Here is an 18,292-nt window from a genome sequence, read left to right on the forward strand (position 1 = left end):
TTCATTTAGAGTCCTGGAAGTAATATGGAATTGTCTGAAAATGCTGTAACAGTATGCAACAAATCTTTGCAGAATTTTACAAAAGTTCATGGATAACTGTAGCTATGGCAAACTTTCTGAAGCACAGGGAAGTTGTTTAGCAAGAAACCAGAAGTACCTTACCGAAAACTCCAGATGGCCTTCTGAAGACATTGTAGCATCCCGCACAGTCTCGCTGCCAGCCAGCCTGCAGCCCCTGGCTTCCCAGGGTATGTCTCACGCTGCCCCAGGGCATCACGCAGTTTGGGAACCAGGAGTATACACTCCTCAACTGACATCTCCTCTTATTCAAAAATAATAAATTGCAGGAAAAATTCAAGCTTTTGCATGGCTTCTCAAGGGCCTTTGCTGTGTCCCACCAGTCTCCAAACCCGGAAGTGACTGCGACGTTCTTGCCAATCATTTCTTGGAGCCATGCGCTTCATTTGCAGTGCACAGGATGCCGAAGTTTGGGAACTGCTGGTCTATAGTATTAAAGTATGCTGCTATGTTCCTTGTCTCCTCAGACTGGGCAGAGGCAACTTTAAAGATTCTCTTAGCAGGAGGCATATATGCATCCCAGCATAGCAGTGTACTGTATATTGATCCCAGCGTAGTAATATACTGTGTATTTTTTTCCTATTTCCAATGCCTGTAGCTTGTGTCCTCTTAGTTTGTGAACCTTATGAGACCTGGAACCATCTTTTCATTTAATTTTCAGTGGGAAACTAGTGAGAAAGGTAAAGGTTTATATATCCCGTACCTTTGCACTGCGGTTGCAGTCCGAACTGTGATCCCACGTGAGTGCTACACGAATGTGAAAGTCTGTAACTATACAGTTACATGTTTAGTGTAAGGTGTAGTTGTCTCTATGGGTGTTGAGGGTTATTTCGTTTAGCTTATCAAACATTTTGTTTTGTTCATCAAACAAGTTTGGTAGTGAGAATAGGCTATTGTAGATAATCTCTAACAGTATTTAATGCCCCAATTTATATCCTGCTTCTCAGAAAATTGTCAAAATTGTTTTACAGTATTTACAGGACACAATAAAATAATTTGAACTCTAAAAGCAAGCAATAAAACAGATAGGAGCACATAAAAAATAAAATCACATTGACGTTGTATAACATCACAAGAAGGTTGTGCTGGTTGATGGAGGCCAACTAGTAAGTGATTAAGTTTGTGACTTGATAACTACTACCTCATCTGTTCATGTGGATTAAGTTTACTTACTCTGACCGAATAATTTCGCCTTCACAATTGTATCTTTTGTCTGTATCTGCTTATAAGGTTTAGCAGAGTCAATGAGGGTTACCAATGCATGTGGCGATGTTTACTTGGGTTTGGGCGTAGGTATTCTAAGCCAAATTAGTGGAGTTACTATGAATGTGAGATATTCATTACTAGAACAATTTGAGAGAGCAAATACCAAATCCAACACTGAATGCACTACTTCTGTATCTCTCTTGCTCTTTTTAAATGTTGCAAAGATGAGCTGGAGTTGAAAGAGAAGACCAAATTACATCTGACCTACGATTGTCACATTCACCTTTTTATTTTTACATTAAAGTAACTGGGAATGGGGAAGTTTTCCTGTGAGTAGTACTGATAGAGGAGGAGTTTGACCTCTCACCACATTTCCAGTCTTAAAACCCTCTACATTGCTGCTAATTGCCTTCCAGTAGGAAAAAAAAAAAAGGAATCATGGAAGATAACGATTCAGCCTTTTGGAGGGAACCCTTTGGAGAGTTGATTCATTTCTCTTCTTTCCTCATACAAACCATTGCTGATGCTGTTTGAGGCAGGTGAAGGTTTGAATTATCCAGAAGCTGTCCACTGAAATGTATGATTTGAGTTGTTGGCATCCTTCAGTCTCGGAAGACTATGGTGTCACACTCTGAATGGTGGTTCTGGAACAGAGTGTCCTCTCCAGTGCGCGAAGCCTGGGTAAAGTAGATATGGAGGATAGGCTGTTACCCATGCAGCAAATCCCCCCTCTCCACGTCGCTGAAATGGTCCAATGGAAAGGCAGAGGCCAATACGGTTGGTTCCAGCGGTGTTGCAGGAGTTGCCAGAACGTGACTGTGTTCAGCCATGAACTGCCTCAGGGACTCCGGCTCTGGATTTTGCCTCGAGGTTGACTCCTGAAGCCTTTTCCATAACTGGATGTAGCCACAAGGCAGTGGAGGTTTGGGATCAGAGTTTTCCTTCTCTCAGATGAGCTGCCTTCCCAGGCTGACGAGCCCCATCTACCCGGTGGCTGTTTAGTCGCCTCTTAGGACAAGTACAGCCAAACTGAGGGCCTATTCTTATCCCCAGCCCCCAGGGGAATGTATGATTGAAACACTTAGAATTCCTTAAACAAATACCTGTGTTGCTTCAACAATTTCTTGTTCAAGCAGACAAGGGTGGTTAGTATGCATTCATACTGGGATAAAAGTCTTTTATCTGAAGTATGTAAGCAAGCCTTGAATGTGAAAGACAGAGGTCTGATTTTGAGTTTTCTACAGCTTTAATAAGTAGCAGCATTGCAAGGAGCTGTTGATTTGACCAGTTTGATGAAGGAGAAAATGACATAATTCTGTTCCATGAACTCTTACACTAATGGAAGACTTCATGTGGCACGGAACTTGGTGGTTGAATTATGGAAACGTGCTGAATAAAGAAGTTGAAGTCTGTTTAAAGTGGGCCATTAAAAGTAACTTGTGCAGTCTGATGGAAGAGGTTGAGCAAGCAGAGGAACTCATCCCGATTTGAGGTCACTCGTCTTACTCAACACTCCTCTGCTAAGTTGGAAGAATTCTGCTAAATTATCACCCCTTCTGTGAGTGACAGAGATTTCTTCTGGCGAATAGACACTGTTGGCTTCAAGCCCTTGGAAGGAAAAAGGCAATCCTTTTAAACAGTGTAATTCAAATGAAGAATATAGCTTCTAAGGGGGGTGAAGAAAAAATGTAGGATGGACAAAAACAGGCAGTTTTTTGTTTTTTTTTAAAAAAGATTTGGTACTAGAGGGGCAAAGATTTTTGAAAAATATATATTGGGCTTGATGAAGAGTAAATTCAAGTCTTGAGTGAATGTTACTGCCTTTCAGTATTTAGAAAGATAAAGTTGTAGCTAGTGTGCGCTAAGTAATCTCCTTGGGTACGTTATGCCATGTTGAATAGGTATGGTAACTGTAAAGTTGGTTGGTGTTGGTATTTTTTGTTTGTTTGTTTAGGGCTATCAAGTTGAATATCACCCTTCCCCTTCGGTGATATCATTACAAATGACTGCCTGCTTAACTAATATAGTAGCTTGAAAGTACAACTGTTGCAAAAGCAGCACAGATTTAGGTCTTTACTGTATTTAATGGTCATTAAATCACCACCTCTATGGTTTTTCTCTTAAAGCTTCAAATCAGCTGTCTTGAAGGCTGGGTAGTTGCTTGACACAGAAGTGCAAATTGCATTATTCTTATCCCAGAGGTACTGACAATGCGTTTTTAAGCCAAGTTCTAGAAAAGAAAATATTTTATAAAGCTGCTGTTCTTGCCTGTCAACTGATTAAGCAGTTTAAGTTTAAATTTACATTAAAATGTGAGAAACAGAAAAACAATGCAGAAATATTAGTTGCTCCCAACTCTTCTGTTTGGTGTTAACCAAAGTAATAGTGCTCTATAGCCACTGTTTGACCTACCCAAAGGCAATCAGAATCCTTACTTTTTCAAAGCTAATTGTTTTGTGTTTAGTTTTACTAAATGTCATCTGGACTCGGTAAAAAGCAAATGACCTGCATTGAATTAGTGTAATTGTAACACAAACAAAATATCACATAGTTTGGGTCTCATACAGGAAAGGAGAAAGTTGGAAAAATGTCCCTGTTTGAAAAATACAATCTGAGTTTGTAAATGGGTTTTGACATTTTTTCACCAGTTATAGGTCTGAAAGAAAGAAATATAGAAGAAATTCAGATTTCTTCTTCAGTTTTAGAAGTGAAATAGCTCTCCCCCCCTCCCCGAATTCTGTAAAATTAAGGTTGTATTGGACTATACAACTCTGAATAACTGGGTACTTGATGCCTTGGGAACAGTTAATGTTAATCCATGTGCTTTTCATGCACTATATGTTAAGTGCATGCTAGTATAATACAAGAGAGGGAGCTGTGAATCACACTGATTCATGAGCTTGCTAGGTGACCGTATGTCTCTCATTGTGCCATATGGGCCAATCAATATTGATCAAATTGCCTTTTAATGGCATAATGCATATGATGATGTATGCAAAATGCTTTGAACATTCTAACTTACTTTATCAGTGCTAAGCATTCTTGGTGGAAGAACTCCAGCTTCAAAACATAATCATAGTGTCTTATAAAGGTGATAACCAGGTATTTTTGCTTGACAATATAATTCATTAGACAAGTCAAAATTAGCCTTTTATTTTTAGGAAATTTAATTCTTTTAAAAATATTGTTGTTGAGTTTCACTACGTTGCAGGGGTTGTTGGTTTGAGGGTTCTCAAGACGTCCAGGCTTAGGCAGAGACACTGTACAGGAGTGAAGGGCAGGTAGTAGGCTCACTGGATCAAATAGTCAAATGGCAAGCAGATTACAGCCAGATAGACAGTATAAATGGGAATCCAGAGTAAGGGCTGTCAGGATGGCTGCAGAGGCAGGGGAATTGGAGAGGCCTGGGAATTGGAGAGAGTATTGCAAGAGATTCTGGACTCAGTGAAGTGGGTAAAGTTGCCACAACTAGTTACTCAGACTGGAGGAAATCCAGTTTGCTGCATAGTGAAATGGCCTACACCAAGCATGGACAACTTTGAGTTGACTATAATGGAAGGGGAAAGAAGCCAACCTCTATCCCTTGATTTCTGGCTCTACACTTTTGTTTGTGTGCAACCTGACTAGTTAGGTGCAGTAAAACTACATCAGGATTCCTAACAGTTTACTGAAATTAAATTATTTGGCACCTGGTAATGGCAAGTTATTCATGTCTGTCTACAAAAGTTAAATATAGTACAGGTCCAGCCTATTTATACACAGATTCTTTATACACGAATTTGACTCAACACGAATGGCCACTGCAAATGAGAAGGAATGTGCTGATCCCTGGAGAAAGGGGAAAATGCACACTGGCGTTGCTAGGGGGTGCGGGGGGTGTGGGCCACACTGGGTGACGCGCCGGGGGGTGACACACCCTGGGGGAGGACACGCTAACATCATGGCATTAGGAGCTACCCCATCATGCCATACACTGTTGGATGCGGAATGTCCAGTGGAATGCAGTGCAAAAAGCAGAATTACAATAGCTCCTTTCGTTCAAAAGTTATGGCCAAAAAACCAGAAAGAAAAAAATGCATGGAGCCCTATGGAAAGTGAAAGTGAGCCGTATCGCGTGTTTACTCGCGAGTACTTGCCATAGTCCGTCGGAAAGGGCAGGCTGAGAGGAATCCAACGACACCAGAATGGTCCCAATCCAATGAATGAAGCCCCCAAAAACACAAAAGGGAGAAGGAGGACCCTGCCTCCCTCCCAGCTGTGTCTATTGAACTGGAAACGAAACCACATAGCCATGTTTACTTATGAGTAGGCATACTTGCCATAGTCCTTCAGAAAGGGCAGGTTGAGAGGACTCCAAGGACGTCCGAATGGTCCTGATCCAATGAATGCAGCCCCCAAAATCACAAAAGGGAGGAGGTCCCTGCCTCCCTCCCAGCTGCAGTCTATTGAGCCCTATGGAAAACAAAGCAACCTCATGGTGGTGTTTACTTGTGAGTAGGCAGACGTGCCTTGGCTGGTGGTCAGGCCATGTGAGGACCCCAGAATGGTCCAATCCGATGGAGCTGGAGTGCAACAAATGCTCCAGAAGCCAGCCTCCCTCCCCCCTCACTAAAAAGGACAAAAAAAGTGACTTGAACTGGTAAGGGGAATGTTTTCTATCTTGCACTTGCAAAGCCAGGTGGGTCTTTGTATTGATATGCTTGAAATAGAAGAACTTTAAACTGGGCACTAGGGAGGGCTGGAAATCTCACTGATTCTTTTTTTTTGGAGGGGGGGTTATTGCAGGCAGGCTACAGAGTAAGCTCCATTTACCACTATGAAACTTACTTCAGAGTAGGCATGCATAGGATTGGGCTCACAGGCTGCAATTCTACCCACACTTTCCTGAGAGTAAGCCCCATTGACCACAATAGGACTTACTTCGGATTAGATTCACTTGGTGGAACAGGACTGGCTCCCCCTTATTTAATTAGTTTTTATTTTATTTTAATTATTTATAATTATTTATTTTAATTTGCTTGATGATGTGCTAATTGATAATATGCTTGACAATATTTGGGGGAGAGCTATTTCACTTCTAAAACTGAAGAAGAAATCTGAATTTCTTCTATATTTCTTTCTTTCAGATCTATAACTGGTGAAAAAATGTCAAAACCCATTTACAAACTCAGATTGTATTTTTCAAACAGGGACATTTTTCCAACTTCTGGCCAAAACATCACTTCCAATGGGTCCTGGACAGATTGTCATTCTAAAAAGTGGGTCTAGGTGCTAAAAGTTTGAGAATTGCTGCAATAAGGTGTTAGTAAGTGTGTGTGTGTGTGTGTGTGTGTGTGTGTGTGTGTGAAAGAGAGAGAGAGAGAGTCTGCAAGTTTTCAGTATCACTAAAATCGGAGTTTGAAGGAATAATACCTTCATGTTATACATCAATGTGTAATTTCATGCAGAAAGCACTGAAACAAATCACAGTGAAATATCTGTGTTCTAACAAAAGGTACAGCCAAAAAACCATTGGGGGCGGGTCAAAGGTACATCACCACGCCCACCACCTGGTGCATTGCCCTGCCCACTGCATGGGGTAATGCGCAGGCCTCCCACACCGTGTGACGTGAATCCTAGTGACGCCACTGAAAATGCATCCCTTTAAAATCAGTTTAAAAAACTGAACAGTCCTTTAACAATAGCCTCCTTAATGAAAGAGAGAGAGGGCAGCTGGCTGACAATCCATCAATCCTTCTCTCCCCGGTGGACCCATCCCTTCCCCCTGAACATGTGAAAGGAAGGTAATCACTTTGCATTGCTGAAGGGAGGGGCTGAGTGAAGCACATGGAGGATGACTGATTGATGGATTGTCTTCTTAATGACTCTTATCTTACATCACAAAGGTCAGCAAGGCTGTTTTTAAGTCACTGGAGCAAAGAAACTTTTTTAAATGGATTTGCTGTAGTGCATTTTATGAGTGCTTGGAACGGAATCCATGCGAATAATGAGGCTCAACCTGTAATCTTTAGTCAAATCAATGAGATGTTACCTTTTTATTACGTTTTTGCATGCTACAGCCAATCTCTGGTAACTGGGCAAAGGCACTTTACAAAATACATTTCTCAAGAGGAGAATATCTGTTTCTATTCAGCTTACAGTAGTATCCCTAGTGGCTGTTACTGGTGTATCCTGTGACCTTTGTAGATTGTGAGCACCCTTGGAATACAGAATCATTTTCTAATCCCTTTTCCCATGTAAACTAAGTTGTGAATTTTTGGTTGAAAAACAGTGTAGAAATATTTTTAATATGTGGAGACTATTTTTACATGGTTCCACTTACCAGCAGATTGAGCTATTTGTCTGCAGAGATTCTAAATGCTTATTGGTCAGTTTTCCCCACACCGTCTCAAACATGCCTCTCATGTCCAATTTTCAGGGACATGAAAAAATCATTCCATCTTAACGGTGCACACAAATGAGTAAGTATATGGAGATATTTGCCACTTGAAGTGATTTAAAGTGGCATCCATGTGCCACTAGGTCGATCCATGATCCATTAGGGCATCTCTCCAACACTTTGCACTGCAGGATTTACCAGTTATAATTTGTCCCACAATGATGTGTACTGTTTACAGCACATTTGGTTTCATAATCTGCTCCCTCTTCTCCTCTGCTGTTATCTCATCCTCATTTCAATCAATAGGATGGGCTTCCCTGTCTGTTGTGTTTTCGGGCTTTTAAAAAAAACCAAAACTGTTTCCAGGGTTGTCATATGAGACTTCTTGAAAAAAGTGATGGCTTTTAAATAGGATACCAACATTTGGAGATTTTCCTTAGTTTGGGAATGCTCATCAAGCAAGAGAAGGAAAAGTGGAAAACTGTCTCACTGTGAGTTCCATAATAAGTACGGTAATTTGTTAGATGGAATATGGGTAACTCTTTTGACACAGAAATGGCATGGGATATCTTTCATCCTTGGATTTCTTTTTGCCGTAATGGCAGTTGCAGTTTCCCCTTTTAAAATACTAGGCTTCTTGTGATACTTTTAAGAAACACTAGATTGTCTTAAGAAACACGAGGTTGTTTTGTAGAATCTAAGGACCAAACTTCCCCTGTGGTGGTGGCTGTGCATCACTTTTCCCTCCTTCAGCCAGGATCACTTCTAGTACCTAGTTGGGGAAAAGGCTCTTGGGGGTGGATTGGGGAGGGGGAGAGAGAAGTTCAGCACTCACAACCTGCATGTCCCTTTCCACTTGTGCCCTGCCTCCTCCATGTGATAAGGGTAGATCCATTCAGGTCTCTTGCTGTCATGTGTCGTTTGTCACTGTCCTTGTTAGAAAACTTCATTAGAGTGTATAAAGTTTATCAAATTTAATTTTTTGAAGGTATCATCTTTAAACAGTATTCAGAAAGCCACCTTATGCACTTGACCTCTTGAATTGCTATCAAAATATGTGCAGACCTGTTGGAATGACATTATAGCTGAAGATAAAATGTTTATCATTTAGTAACCCATCTTTGCTCTTAATTATGTGGCAATTGTTCCCTTATCTTTTGCTTCTACTGCCTCTGTTGCTGTTGTACCCTCCTAAGTACAACATACTTTGTGTTAGATGTTGACCTTTGGATATTATTTAACAGAGTGTACCGTTTATAGGTACAAATTATGGTCAGAGCTAAACCACTGGTGCAAGCTATAAAAGTAAAAGAAAAACTTTTACTGGAGTTCTATGCAAACTTTACTGACATTTAAATGGAAGAGCTTGAGGGCTCTATTGATGCCTTGCTAAGAAATCCATAATATGTGGTCTTTTATTTTAAAATACCTTATAATGTTTGCCATATTTGGTGTCTTGTAACTTTCTCCCCTTCCCCCTTTTAGAAGTTGGAATCTTAAGGAAAACTTGTTTTGTCATAATCAAATACAGTACATAGAATGAGTTTTCAGTTTCCTCAACATTCTGGGTATGTTCAGTAAATTCACCAAAAAAATCCTAATTTGTTTCAGCAGCCATAAGAACATAAGAAGAACATAAGAACAGCTCCACTGGATCAGGCCATAGGCCCATCTAGTCCAGCTTCCTGTATCTCACAGCGGCCCACCAAATGCCCCAGGGAGCACACCAGATAACAAGAGACCTCATCCTGGTGCCCTCCCCTGCATCTGGCATTCTGACATAGCCCATTTCTAAAATCAGGAGGTTGCGCATACACATCATGGCTTGTACCCCATAATGGATTTTTCCTCCAGAAACTTGTCCAATCCCCTTTTAAAGGCGCCCAGGCCAGACGCCATCACCACATCCTGTGGCAAGGAGTTCCACAGACCAACCACACACTGAGTAAAGAAATATTTTCTTCTGTCTGTCCTAACTCTCCCAACACTCAATTTTAGTGGTTGTCCCCTGGTTCTGGTGTTATGTGAGAGTGTAAAGAGCATCTCCCTATCCACTCTGTCCATCCCCTGCAGAGTGAATAGGGAGATGCTCTTTACACTCTCACATAACACCAGAACCAGTGGACATCCACTAAAATTGAGTGTTGGGAGAGTGTTGGGATTGAGTGTTGGGAGAGTGTTGGGATTGAGTGTTGGGAGAGTGTTGGGATTGAGTGTTGGGAGAGTGTTGGGATTGGGAGAGTGTTGGGATCCACTAAAATTGAGTGTTGGGAGAGTGAGAGAGAGCCTTTCCTGGGAGAGCATTACAATAGTTCAATTTAATGAAATTGTTTAGGGATGAAATTTAATGAAATTTAATTTCAGTTCAATTTAATGAAATTGATGAATCTCTGATCAGATTATGTTTAACTTTTTTAAATTCAGAAATCATTTCTTTGTATTTTATCTAATGCACTGTTTCTCATCCAGTAGTACTTGAGGTGGTGTTTGGTGGTACTCATAGGACCCCCAGACCCCTCCACCTGGCAGCGAGACCAGTAATGCAATGCAACACACAGCAATAGGAGGTTTGGCTTGGTAGGATAGAGCTCCAGCATGTGCGTTTTGCACACTCAAGAAACCCTCCTATCTGCCCTGAGCCTCTTACTGGTGTTTGTTGTTTTGCACCTGGTCTCCCATTGTGGAAGTAACTGGTGATGACATCATCGCCAGTTACTTCTGGTGGTTCTTCCAGTAGGTTGACCATCTGAAATAGTACAGTGGGGGCAAACGTTGAGAAACAATGTAGTACGTAACTTAGGCATGCCACTGTGTCAGCTTGTGAACTCTGCTACCAGTCTAGCAATTCAATTTGTTTTTCTCTGCTACTTCAAATGTGGACTTAGCAACTTGGCTATCTCCTGTAGTAAATTGGATGTTATATATTGAGCTTGTAACTGTAACAAATTTTGGTTTGCTTCCCATGGCTAATTATTTGACCATAAGCAACCAATTTTTTTTAAAGGATCGTTCTGAATGGCATCTGTGATGGAGCTGATTCCAAACAACCTTGTAAAGTGAAATTACACGATGAAGGGCTTGGAACATGTTTTAATGACCCTGTATATGATGTCTTATGTACTGAGGTTTCTACTGAGTCAGTGAGTCATAGGTCACTGTTAATTATTATATAGAACTAAACTCTTTCTGTAGTGATGATGATGATCCTATTTAAACAGTAGTTAGACTTTTTTCTTTGATTTTCTGATAGCTACTGCAAAACAGATATATGCAGTTGAAGATCATGTGATATTGTATCAAATCAAAGTTCATAAGTTGATTACTGTGAAGGTCAGAAGCATACCTTTAGTATGTGTTTATTTTAGGTTCACGTATACTGCTAAACTAGTGTTTCTCAAACTGTTGGTCTGGACCCATTAGGTGGGTCACAAGCCAATTTCAGGTGGATCCCCATTCATTTCAGTATTTTATTTTTAATATATTAGACTTGATGCTACCATGGTTTGTGCATGCATTTGGGGAAATGTTACAGACCTGTACTTTTAACAGGCTACTCTGTATATGCTTTTAACAATGATTGTAAATGGGACTTACTCCTAGGTAAGTGGGTAGGATTGCAGTCTAGGATTGTTAAAAATGTTCCTGCTTGATGATGTCTCTTCCGGTCACGACATCATTTTTGGTGAGTTCTGACAGATTCTCATTCTAAAAAGTGGGTCCCAGTGCTAAATGTGTGAGAACCACTGTACTAAACAGATAATCTGGATTTGAAAACTATATAAGACAAGAAGAGGCATCTGTCCGTGGACTATTCTCTCCCCCCCCGAAATGCTAATCTGAATCTTAAATCAGAATAAACCTGAAAATGCGCAAAGAAAATAATTATGACAATTTTGTTGTATTGTAATTAGCTTTTGCTTTTGTTGGCTTTTTCTGAATTTATGCGAACTATTTATGAAAAAGAAATATTAGAATATTGAACTGACTTTGGGCTTGAATCTGGAATATGACACAACTCTTGTCTACTTAATTTTGGTTGCTGCTTTTACAGAAAGTACCATTTTAAGTATTTCTCAGATATCTTTTCACTCCTGCTAAGTTTCAGAGTTATGCTACATGTTACATGTAAGGTGGTGGTAGAATTCTGGATGATACTGCTTGAGATGGCAGATTAGCTGTATTTTTCAATGCATATCCATGTAAAAAGATCTCTTAGTGTAGTAAAGCATACCAGGGGGAGGATTATATCAAAAACGGTTCTGTCTAATGGGCTTGTTTACTAGGAACATAGGAAGTGTCTTATAATAAGACCATTGGACCATCTATATTGTTTACTGATTTGTTGCAGCTCTCCTGGGTTGTCCTAGTTATTTCCCAGTTCTACATGGAGATGCTGAAATTGAACCTGAGACCATCTGCATGCAAAACATGCATTTCCTTGCTGGAGGGCTGGTGGGAGAGAAGAGAGTGTGTATTTTACTACATTGGGCAAATTAAAAATATGCCCCCTTCAGTCAAGTGATACAGTACAAAATTCTACCATCTCAGACCTTTTTGCTTAGGTGATGTGGGAGCTGTTAAATTGGGGCTCCTTCCCATGCCCCTGGGAAGTGAAAGCCCCATGTCATTTTGGATGCATCTTCTCTGGGATTCCTCTCCACAATAGCTTTGCTTTCTTTTTACTAGAACGGCAACACTGGTATGGGGAAAAGCTTCATGTTGCTTTTCATGTTCCCAATGTGGAGTAGAGAGGATCCATGCTGCTACTGCTCCCAATCTTTCAGTGTCCTACATGACAGGAGCTACAACTTGATTCTGTGTGATGTGGTTATTTCTATTTTAGCTGCTTCAGAGTCCAGTCCAGAACTTTGTGCGCCTGCTCACTGCTGGCGCACTGTTACAAAAGTGCTGTAAGTTTGAAGTCTTACCTTGGGCCCAGCGCTGGAGCAAGCCCAGCATGAACCTGTGCTGGACCAGCTCTGGTACTGGACCCGTCGTCCGCCACCTGGTGCTCCATGTGAAGCATCAGGCGATGGAAAGGTAAGATGGGGGGTGGCAGGGAAGACATTCCAGGGTGAGCAGGGGGGAAGATGTGGCAGGGAAGGAGTAAGGTGGGGACCAGGTTTGGCAGAGCTCCGTGTTGGGCCATGTGACCTGACAGGGATTACTTGATTTTGTGCTGGCTTAAGAGCTGCCACAGAATCGAGTATTCTGATTGAGGCACTACTTTTTACTCGGGGGAAGGGGACAAATGTCCCCTTCTCCCAAGGAGCTGCTGGCAGGTGCCTGGCACACTCAGGATGCCATGGTAGCCATTTTGGTGTGTTGACAGCCCTGTGCACTGGGTAGCTCAGGAATTGACTGTTAGGAGCTAACCTGCAGGATTTATTTGTATGAATTTATGTAGCTTGAATTGCAGTATCATTGGTATCATCATTGGCATCCTTCAGTCTTGGGAGACTATGGTATCGTGCTCTGAAAAGTGGTTCTGGAACAGCGTCTAGTGTGGCTGAAGAGGCCAATTCAGGAGTGACCATCCCTTCCACACTGGGAGCAAATGTAGTCTGTCCCTGGTGTGTCTCCCTGGCTGTGGGCCTTCCTTCTTTGCCTCAGTCTGTTGGGCAAGTGCCTCTTCAAACTGGGAAAGGCCATGCTGCACAGCCTGCCCCCAAGCGGGACGCTCAGAAGCCAAGGTTTCCCATCTGTTGAGGTCCATTCCTAAGGCCTTCAGATCCCTCTTGCAGATGTCCTTGTATCGCAGCTGTGGTCTACCTGTAGGGCGCTTTCCCTGCACAAGTTCTCCATAGAGGAGATCCTTTGGGATCCGGCCATCGCCCATTCTCACGACATGACCAAGCCAATGCAGGTGTCTCTGTTTCAGCAGTAACAAATTGCAGTAACAAATACATAAAACATGACTAATCTGATTATTTTATTTATTCAGCAGTAAAGAATTGCAGTAACAAATACATAAAACATGACTAATCTGATTATTTTAGAACCTGTTACTTAACTGATTATCCAATTCACTGTTTTGCGTAAAATTGAAATCCGACCTAACAGCTATAACCATGTTTTATGTGCTTAATAAGTGCTTTTGTTTCTCAGCTAAGAGACAGTGAATTGCAAGATTTCCTCTTGAGACTGATTAACAGTAATAGATAAAAATAAAGAATGATGTGCACAATGAGATACAGTTTAAAAAGAGGAAATTGTAATGGGAAGTAGTTACATTGGTAGCAGATGGATTTGCTTCCTTTATCTAGGTGATATTGGAAATTCTAGACTAGCTAACTTTTCTCTCTTCAGATTTCAGATAGAAAAATAGAGAAAAGAGAGTTGTTTTAATTTGCTGTGAGATATTGATATTCTTACTGACTTTCTCCCCATCCTTTAAAATATATAGGCAATTTTTATGATTCCTACTAACCCCCCTCCAACATTCCGGAAGCCAGAGCTTTGGTCTGATGAATTCACCGATTTTGTGAAGAAATGTTTAGTGAAGAATCCTGAGCAGAGAGCTACTGCAACACAACTTTTGCAGGTCCGTATCAAGCATTGACCATTGATCCAGTCTGGGAGATACTAATGGAGAGAACAACTTTTTCTGACAGCAGGTGTACTAATGGCAATTATATTCACTTTAGCTTTAGCACAAACGTGCTTGTTCTTAAGCAGCAGTGTAGCTTATATTTTAATGGGGGGGGAAGGGATTGGCAAAAGTAATTTGCCCATCCTGAGAATTTTAAGTTTGCTTCATCATTGCCAATGGCTAAATTATTCATTTAATGTTAAAGTACAGTTTTGCAAAACCATCGTGGCTGTTCTGCTTATAGGTACTAATGTGCATTGTCAGCCTGTTAAGATGAGTTAAATGCTGTAACTGTGTGCATTTGAAAAGTTTGTTTTTCTATGTCAGGCTATCATCACTTTGTTTATTTACCACCTAATTCACATTTCCTTTGGACAATTATATTCTTAACTGTAAAGCAATTGTGTTCTGTACTAAATTCTTTTCATGGTTGCTGTTTACCTAAACAAACAGAAAGGAAAATCCTATTTAGTTGCAAAGCAGTTAAACAAATCACATGCTCTCTTATTCCAGATTTTAATTGCTGTCCAAAGGGAAATATTTTTCATGCGCTGGTCTGTGAAGCTGATTGACATGTTGTTTTAACATGTTACTTGTATTTATATTGTATGAACAGATCATCTGTAGGCTCCATTTTGTATAACTGTTTGGTTTCATTTTCTAGCATCCTTTTATTAAGAATGCCAAACCAGTCTCCATTCTAAGAGACCTAATTACTGAAGCTATGGAAATCAAGGCAAAGAGGCATGAAGAACAACAGAGGGAGCTGGAAGAAGAGGATGAAAACTCGGTGTGTGAGCATTTTAACTATATGTATTCTTGGCTGCCCATGTGAGCTACATATTTAAATGTTTCAGTTGTGATGGAGTGGCATGCATGCATCTGGATGTTTCTGAGAATTTGTCATGGAAAAGAGCAGTTTGTAAGTTTGCGATAAGTGTTTTTTAAAAGGCAGATTGAAGTGGAAGAGTATGCTCTTTTGCTCTTCTGCCAAATCTTTAGAAGTTTTTTGAACTCAAAAGAAATTTAAATAACAATTTCTGTGTGAACACCTTTTAAGAAGAAAACTCTCTGAAAATTTTGAATACAGGTTGAGCTTCATTATTCGGGTGGGTTCCGTTCCAAGCACTCACATGGATGGCAAAAAACACACTATAGCAAATCAATTTAAAAAACAAAGTTTCTTTGCTCTGGTGATTTAAAAACAGCTTTGCTGACCTTTGCGATGTAAGATAAGAGTAATTAAGAAGACAATCCATCAATCTCCTCCAAGCACTTACAAAGGCGCTTCATTCAGCCCCTCCCTTCACCAGTGCAAAGTGATCACTTTTCTTTCAGGAAAGAGAGAAGGACTGATGGATTGTCAGCCAGCTGCCCCCCCCACCCCGTCCCATTAACAAGGCTATTGTTAAAGGACTGTTCAGTTTTTTAAACTGATTTTAAGGGATGCATTTTCCCCCTTCTCCAGGGATCAGCACATTCCTTCTCATTTGCAGTAGCCATTCGTGTTGAGTCAAATTTGTGTATAAAAAAAATCAGTGTATAAATAGGCTGGACCTGTACCTGCGAAGATGTTATGCTCTCCCTCTGGCTTAATAGGCATTGTTTATTGTCACTTATAGCCTTGACACAGGCATTTGTACATGTGTCAAGTCGTAGTTATAACTAACATTCTGTTGCCAGAATGAATATGAAGGGAAATGTGTGGACTCAAAAGCACCATAACATTAGAATTTTCTTACATCCCCCCCCCATATGATTCAGGTATTCTAATATTTTCATATACAGCAGGGTTGGTGTCCTTTGTTGAATGAATCTGATCAAGAGGTTGAAAAGACATTTCGTGCTGCAGCATGGAAAGAGATTGCAGTGGTGTACACGAAGGTTGAGGTGGTTAATAAATATCTAAGGAAAAATCTCAGCAGGTGGAATGCTTCTTCATCAGAAAATGTTTCTGCACCACTCTGAGGCGCAGATGTGCTCTGGCCTCTCTGCGCTGACATGAGCCTCAGGCCTGGCAAATATGTGTCAGCTGAGCTTGGCCAGTGCAGTGGTCTGGAGGGGTGTGGGGAGGGCGGGGAGCAGGCAGGAAGTGGTGTTTTGGGGTAGGGGAGAGTGGGCGTCAGGTGTTCCTGGGAGTGGGCAGTGGGAGGTGAGGCCAGGATCTGGCAGTTATGGTGGATCCTGACCCCGTTCCTGGGCAGCCCAGAATGGTCCCAGGCTGCTTGTATTTGTGTCACCTCCTCGGGTGGTACAGATCCAAGTAGACCCATTGGGGCTGCTGCTGTTCTCCCTGACTAAGGGGAAAAGTTTCTCCTTACCTCGGACCAAGCCTCAGACATCCTGAAACTTGCTCTCGGTACAGCAGAGGCAAGGTGGCCTGTCTGTTCCAGCAGAAGTTAGAATTGCGCTGTAAAAAGAATAACTGCTTCTCACTGGAGTAGTTTATCTAAGGAAAGACTTTTTCCCCATGAGTGAGTGTTTGGTTTCACTTGGTAAAGCATAGAAGTGCTTGAAATTACAAATGTAGTCTCATAGAAAAGTTATTACAGAACAAGGGCAGCTCATTGTATGTGATCAGTAATTGTGCTACGACTTTGTGTGTTCTTGTTTCTGCCTCTCTCACGCCTCTCCCCCTGTCTTGTATAACACCTTTAAATAATATGTCAAGGGATTTAAATTTATAACCCTGTCAGATGTAATGAAAGCAGCTTGAATAAATAGCTTGGCTAATGGACTGTAGCAACAATCCATAAATGTCTGTTTATCACTGTTTTTGTGCTGTGTGTTTTGTGACTAGGTGACTAATCTATCAGATGTAGCTCAAAGCATTCACAATTAGTAGAGTAGCCTGCTCTTGTTTGTATAGCTAAGTACTAGCTACTTTCCCCTTCTTACTGCAAAGAGTTCTATGTACTCAAAAGCATGCATATGCTTTCCCTACCCAGAATACCAGGAATAAACCAAATTAAACTTTCTTTTTCCCTTTGCAAGCTGTACTGCAAAAAGAATTTCTTGTGCTCTTCAGTATTTTCACCAGTTGTCCTTGATCCACAGAAAATAATACAAGTCAGTGGCCATTATTTTGCTTCCTGAATGTTGCATAGAAGAGGTTTGGTTAGTTAAGAATCATTCTTCTGTCCATCATCAGAGAGGTGCTAAATCTTTAATATCTTTCTAGCAATCAATATAATGAGTAGTATAAGTACTGTTGATACTGGGCCATATGAAAAGTTAGCCTTGCAGTGCCTCTTAGATGTATTGAAAAGGGGTAGTTGTGGGTAGATGATGTGATGGTCACAAACTAGTTTGGGTAATTTCAGAACCAGTTCTTTTTAAAACCTTATCAATAAACCTGTAGTTTAGATGAAAGAAATGGCTCCAAACGTCATGTGTAATTTTGAGATTGTTGACGTCAGTTGTGGAAAGGTCAGTTGAATAAAATAAAATTGCCTTGTCTGCTGCCTCTTAGGAGTTTATTAGAGAGAAATGGCCTGTGGTAAACATTTCAGTACCCTGTATCTCTTCAAAGCTTGAATTGGGGTTGAGAGCACCTGTCACCTGGGTAGCTCTCATAAACACGTAGCAATAAGTCTACCTTGTTTGAAAATTATGCTGAATATGATCAGAAATAATGCTCTTGAAACTGAGTTCAGGCATGTTACAGGGATAGCTGGTCTGATGAGAATGTATTCTGACAAACTGACATGTTTTGATAGGTGTTGAGGTAATTTTACAGATTTTTTTAATTAAGTAAAAAGTGTAAGTTGAGTACTCTACAGAAGGTTAATCCCAATATCAAAGTTTAAATGTTAGTTTAAGCATTACTAAACATGACCAATCTCTTCTTTTATGCATTTCTAAAGTGTGATGCAAATTTGATTCTGAGGTCAGGCAGCTGTATTATGGAAACGTAAGGCAAGTCGTTGCCTGGCAGCCCCCAAGAAACATGTCTAAATATTTATTTCTATGGATCTTTAAAGAAATGAACTAATGATCTTGCTTTATGTTTTCATTTCACGTTCAAATATCACCAT

At 40.8% G+C, this 18,292-nt stretch overlaps 1 protein-coding gene across 1 annotated transcript in view; it reads left to right on the forward strand.

Moving 5' to 3' along the window:
* The window catches only part of STK3 (serine/threonine kinase 3), a 171,886-nt gene that overhangs the window by 57,930 nt on the left and 95,664 nt on the right, over window positions 1-18,292 (forward strand). Inside the window, exons 7-8 of the mRNA XM_066624291.1 lie at window positions 14,070-14,207; window positions 14,920-15,045. Coding sequence (XP_066480388.1) covers window positions 14,070-14,207; window positions 14,920-15,045 — 264 coding nt within the window. The remainder of the gene's footprint in view (window positions 1-14,069; window positions 14,208-14,919; window positions 15,046-18,292) is intronic.

This window comes from Tiliqua scincoides, chromosome 4, assembly GCF_035046505.1.
Source record: "Tiliqua scincoides isolate rTilSci1 chromosome 4, rTilSci1.hap2, whole genome shotgun sequence".
NCBI lineage: Eukaryota > Metazoa > Chordata > Lepidosauria > Squamata > Scincidae > Tiliqua > Tiliqua scincoides.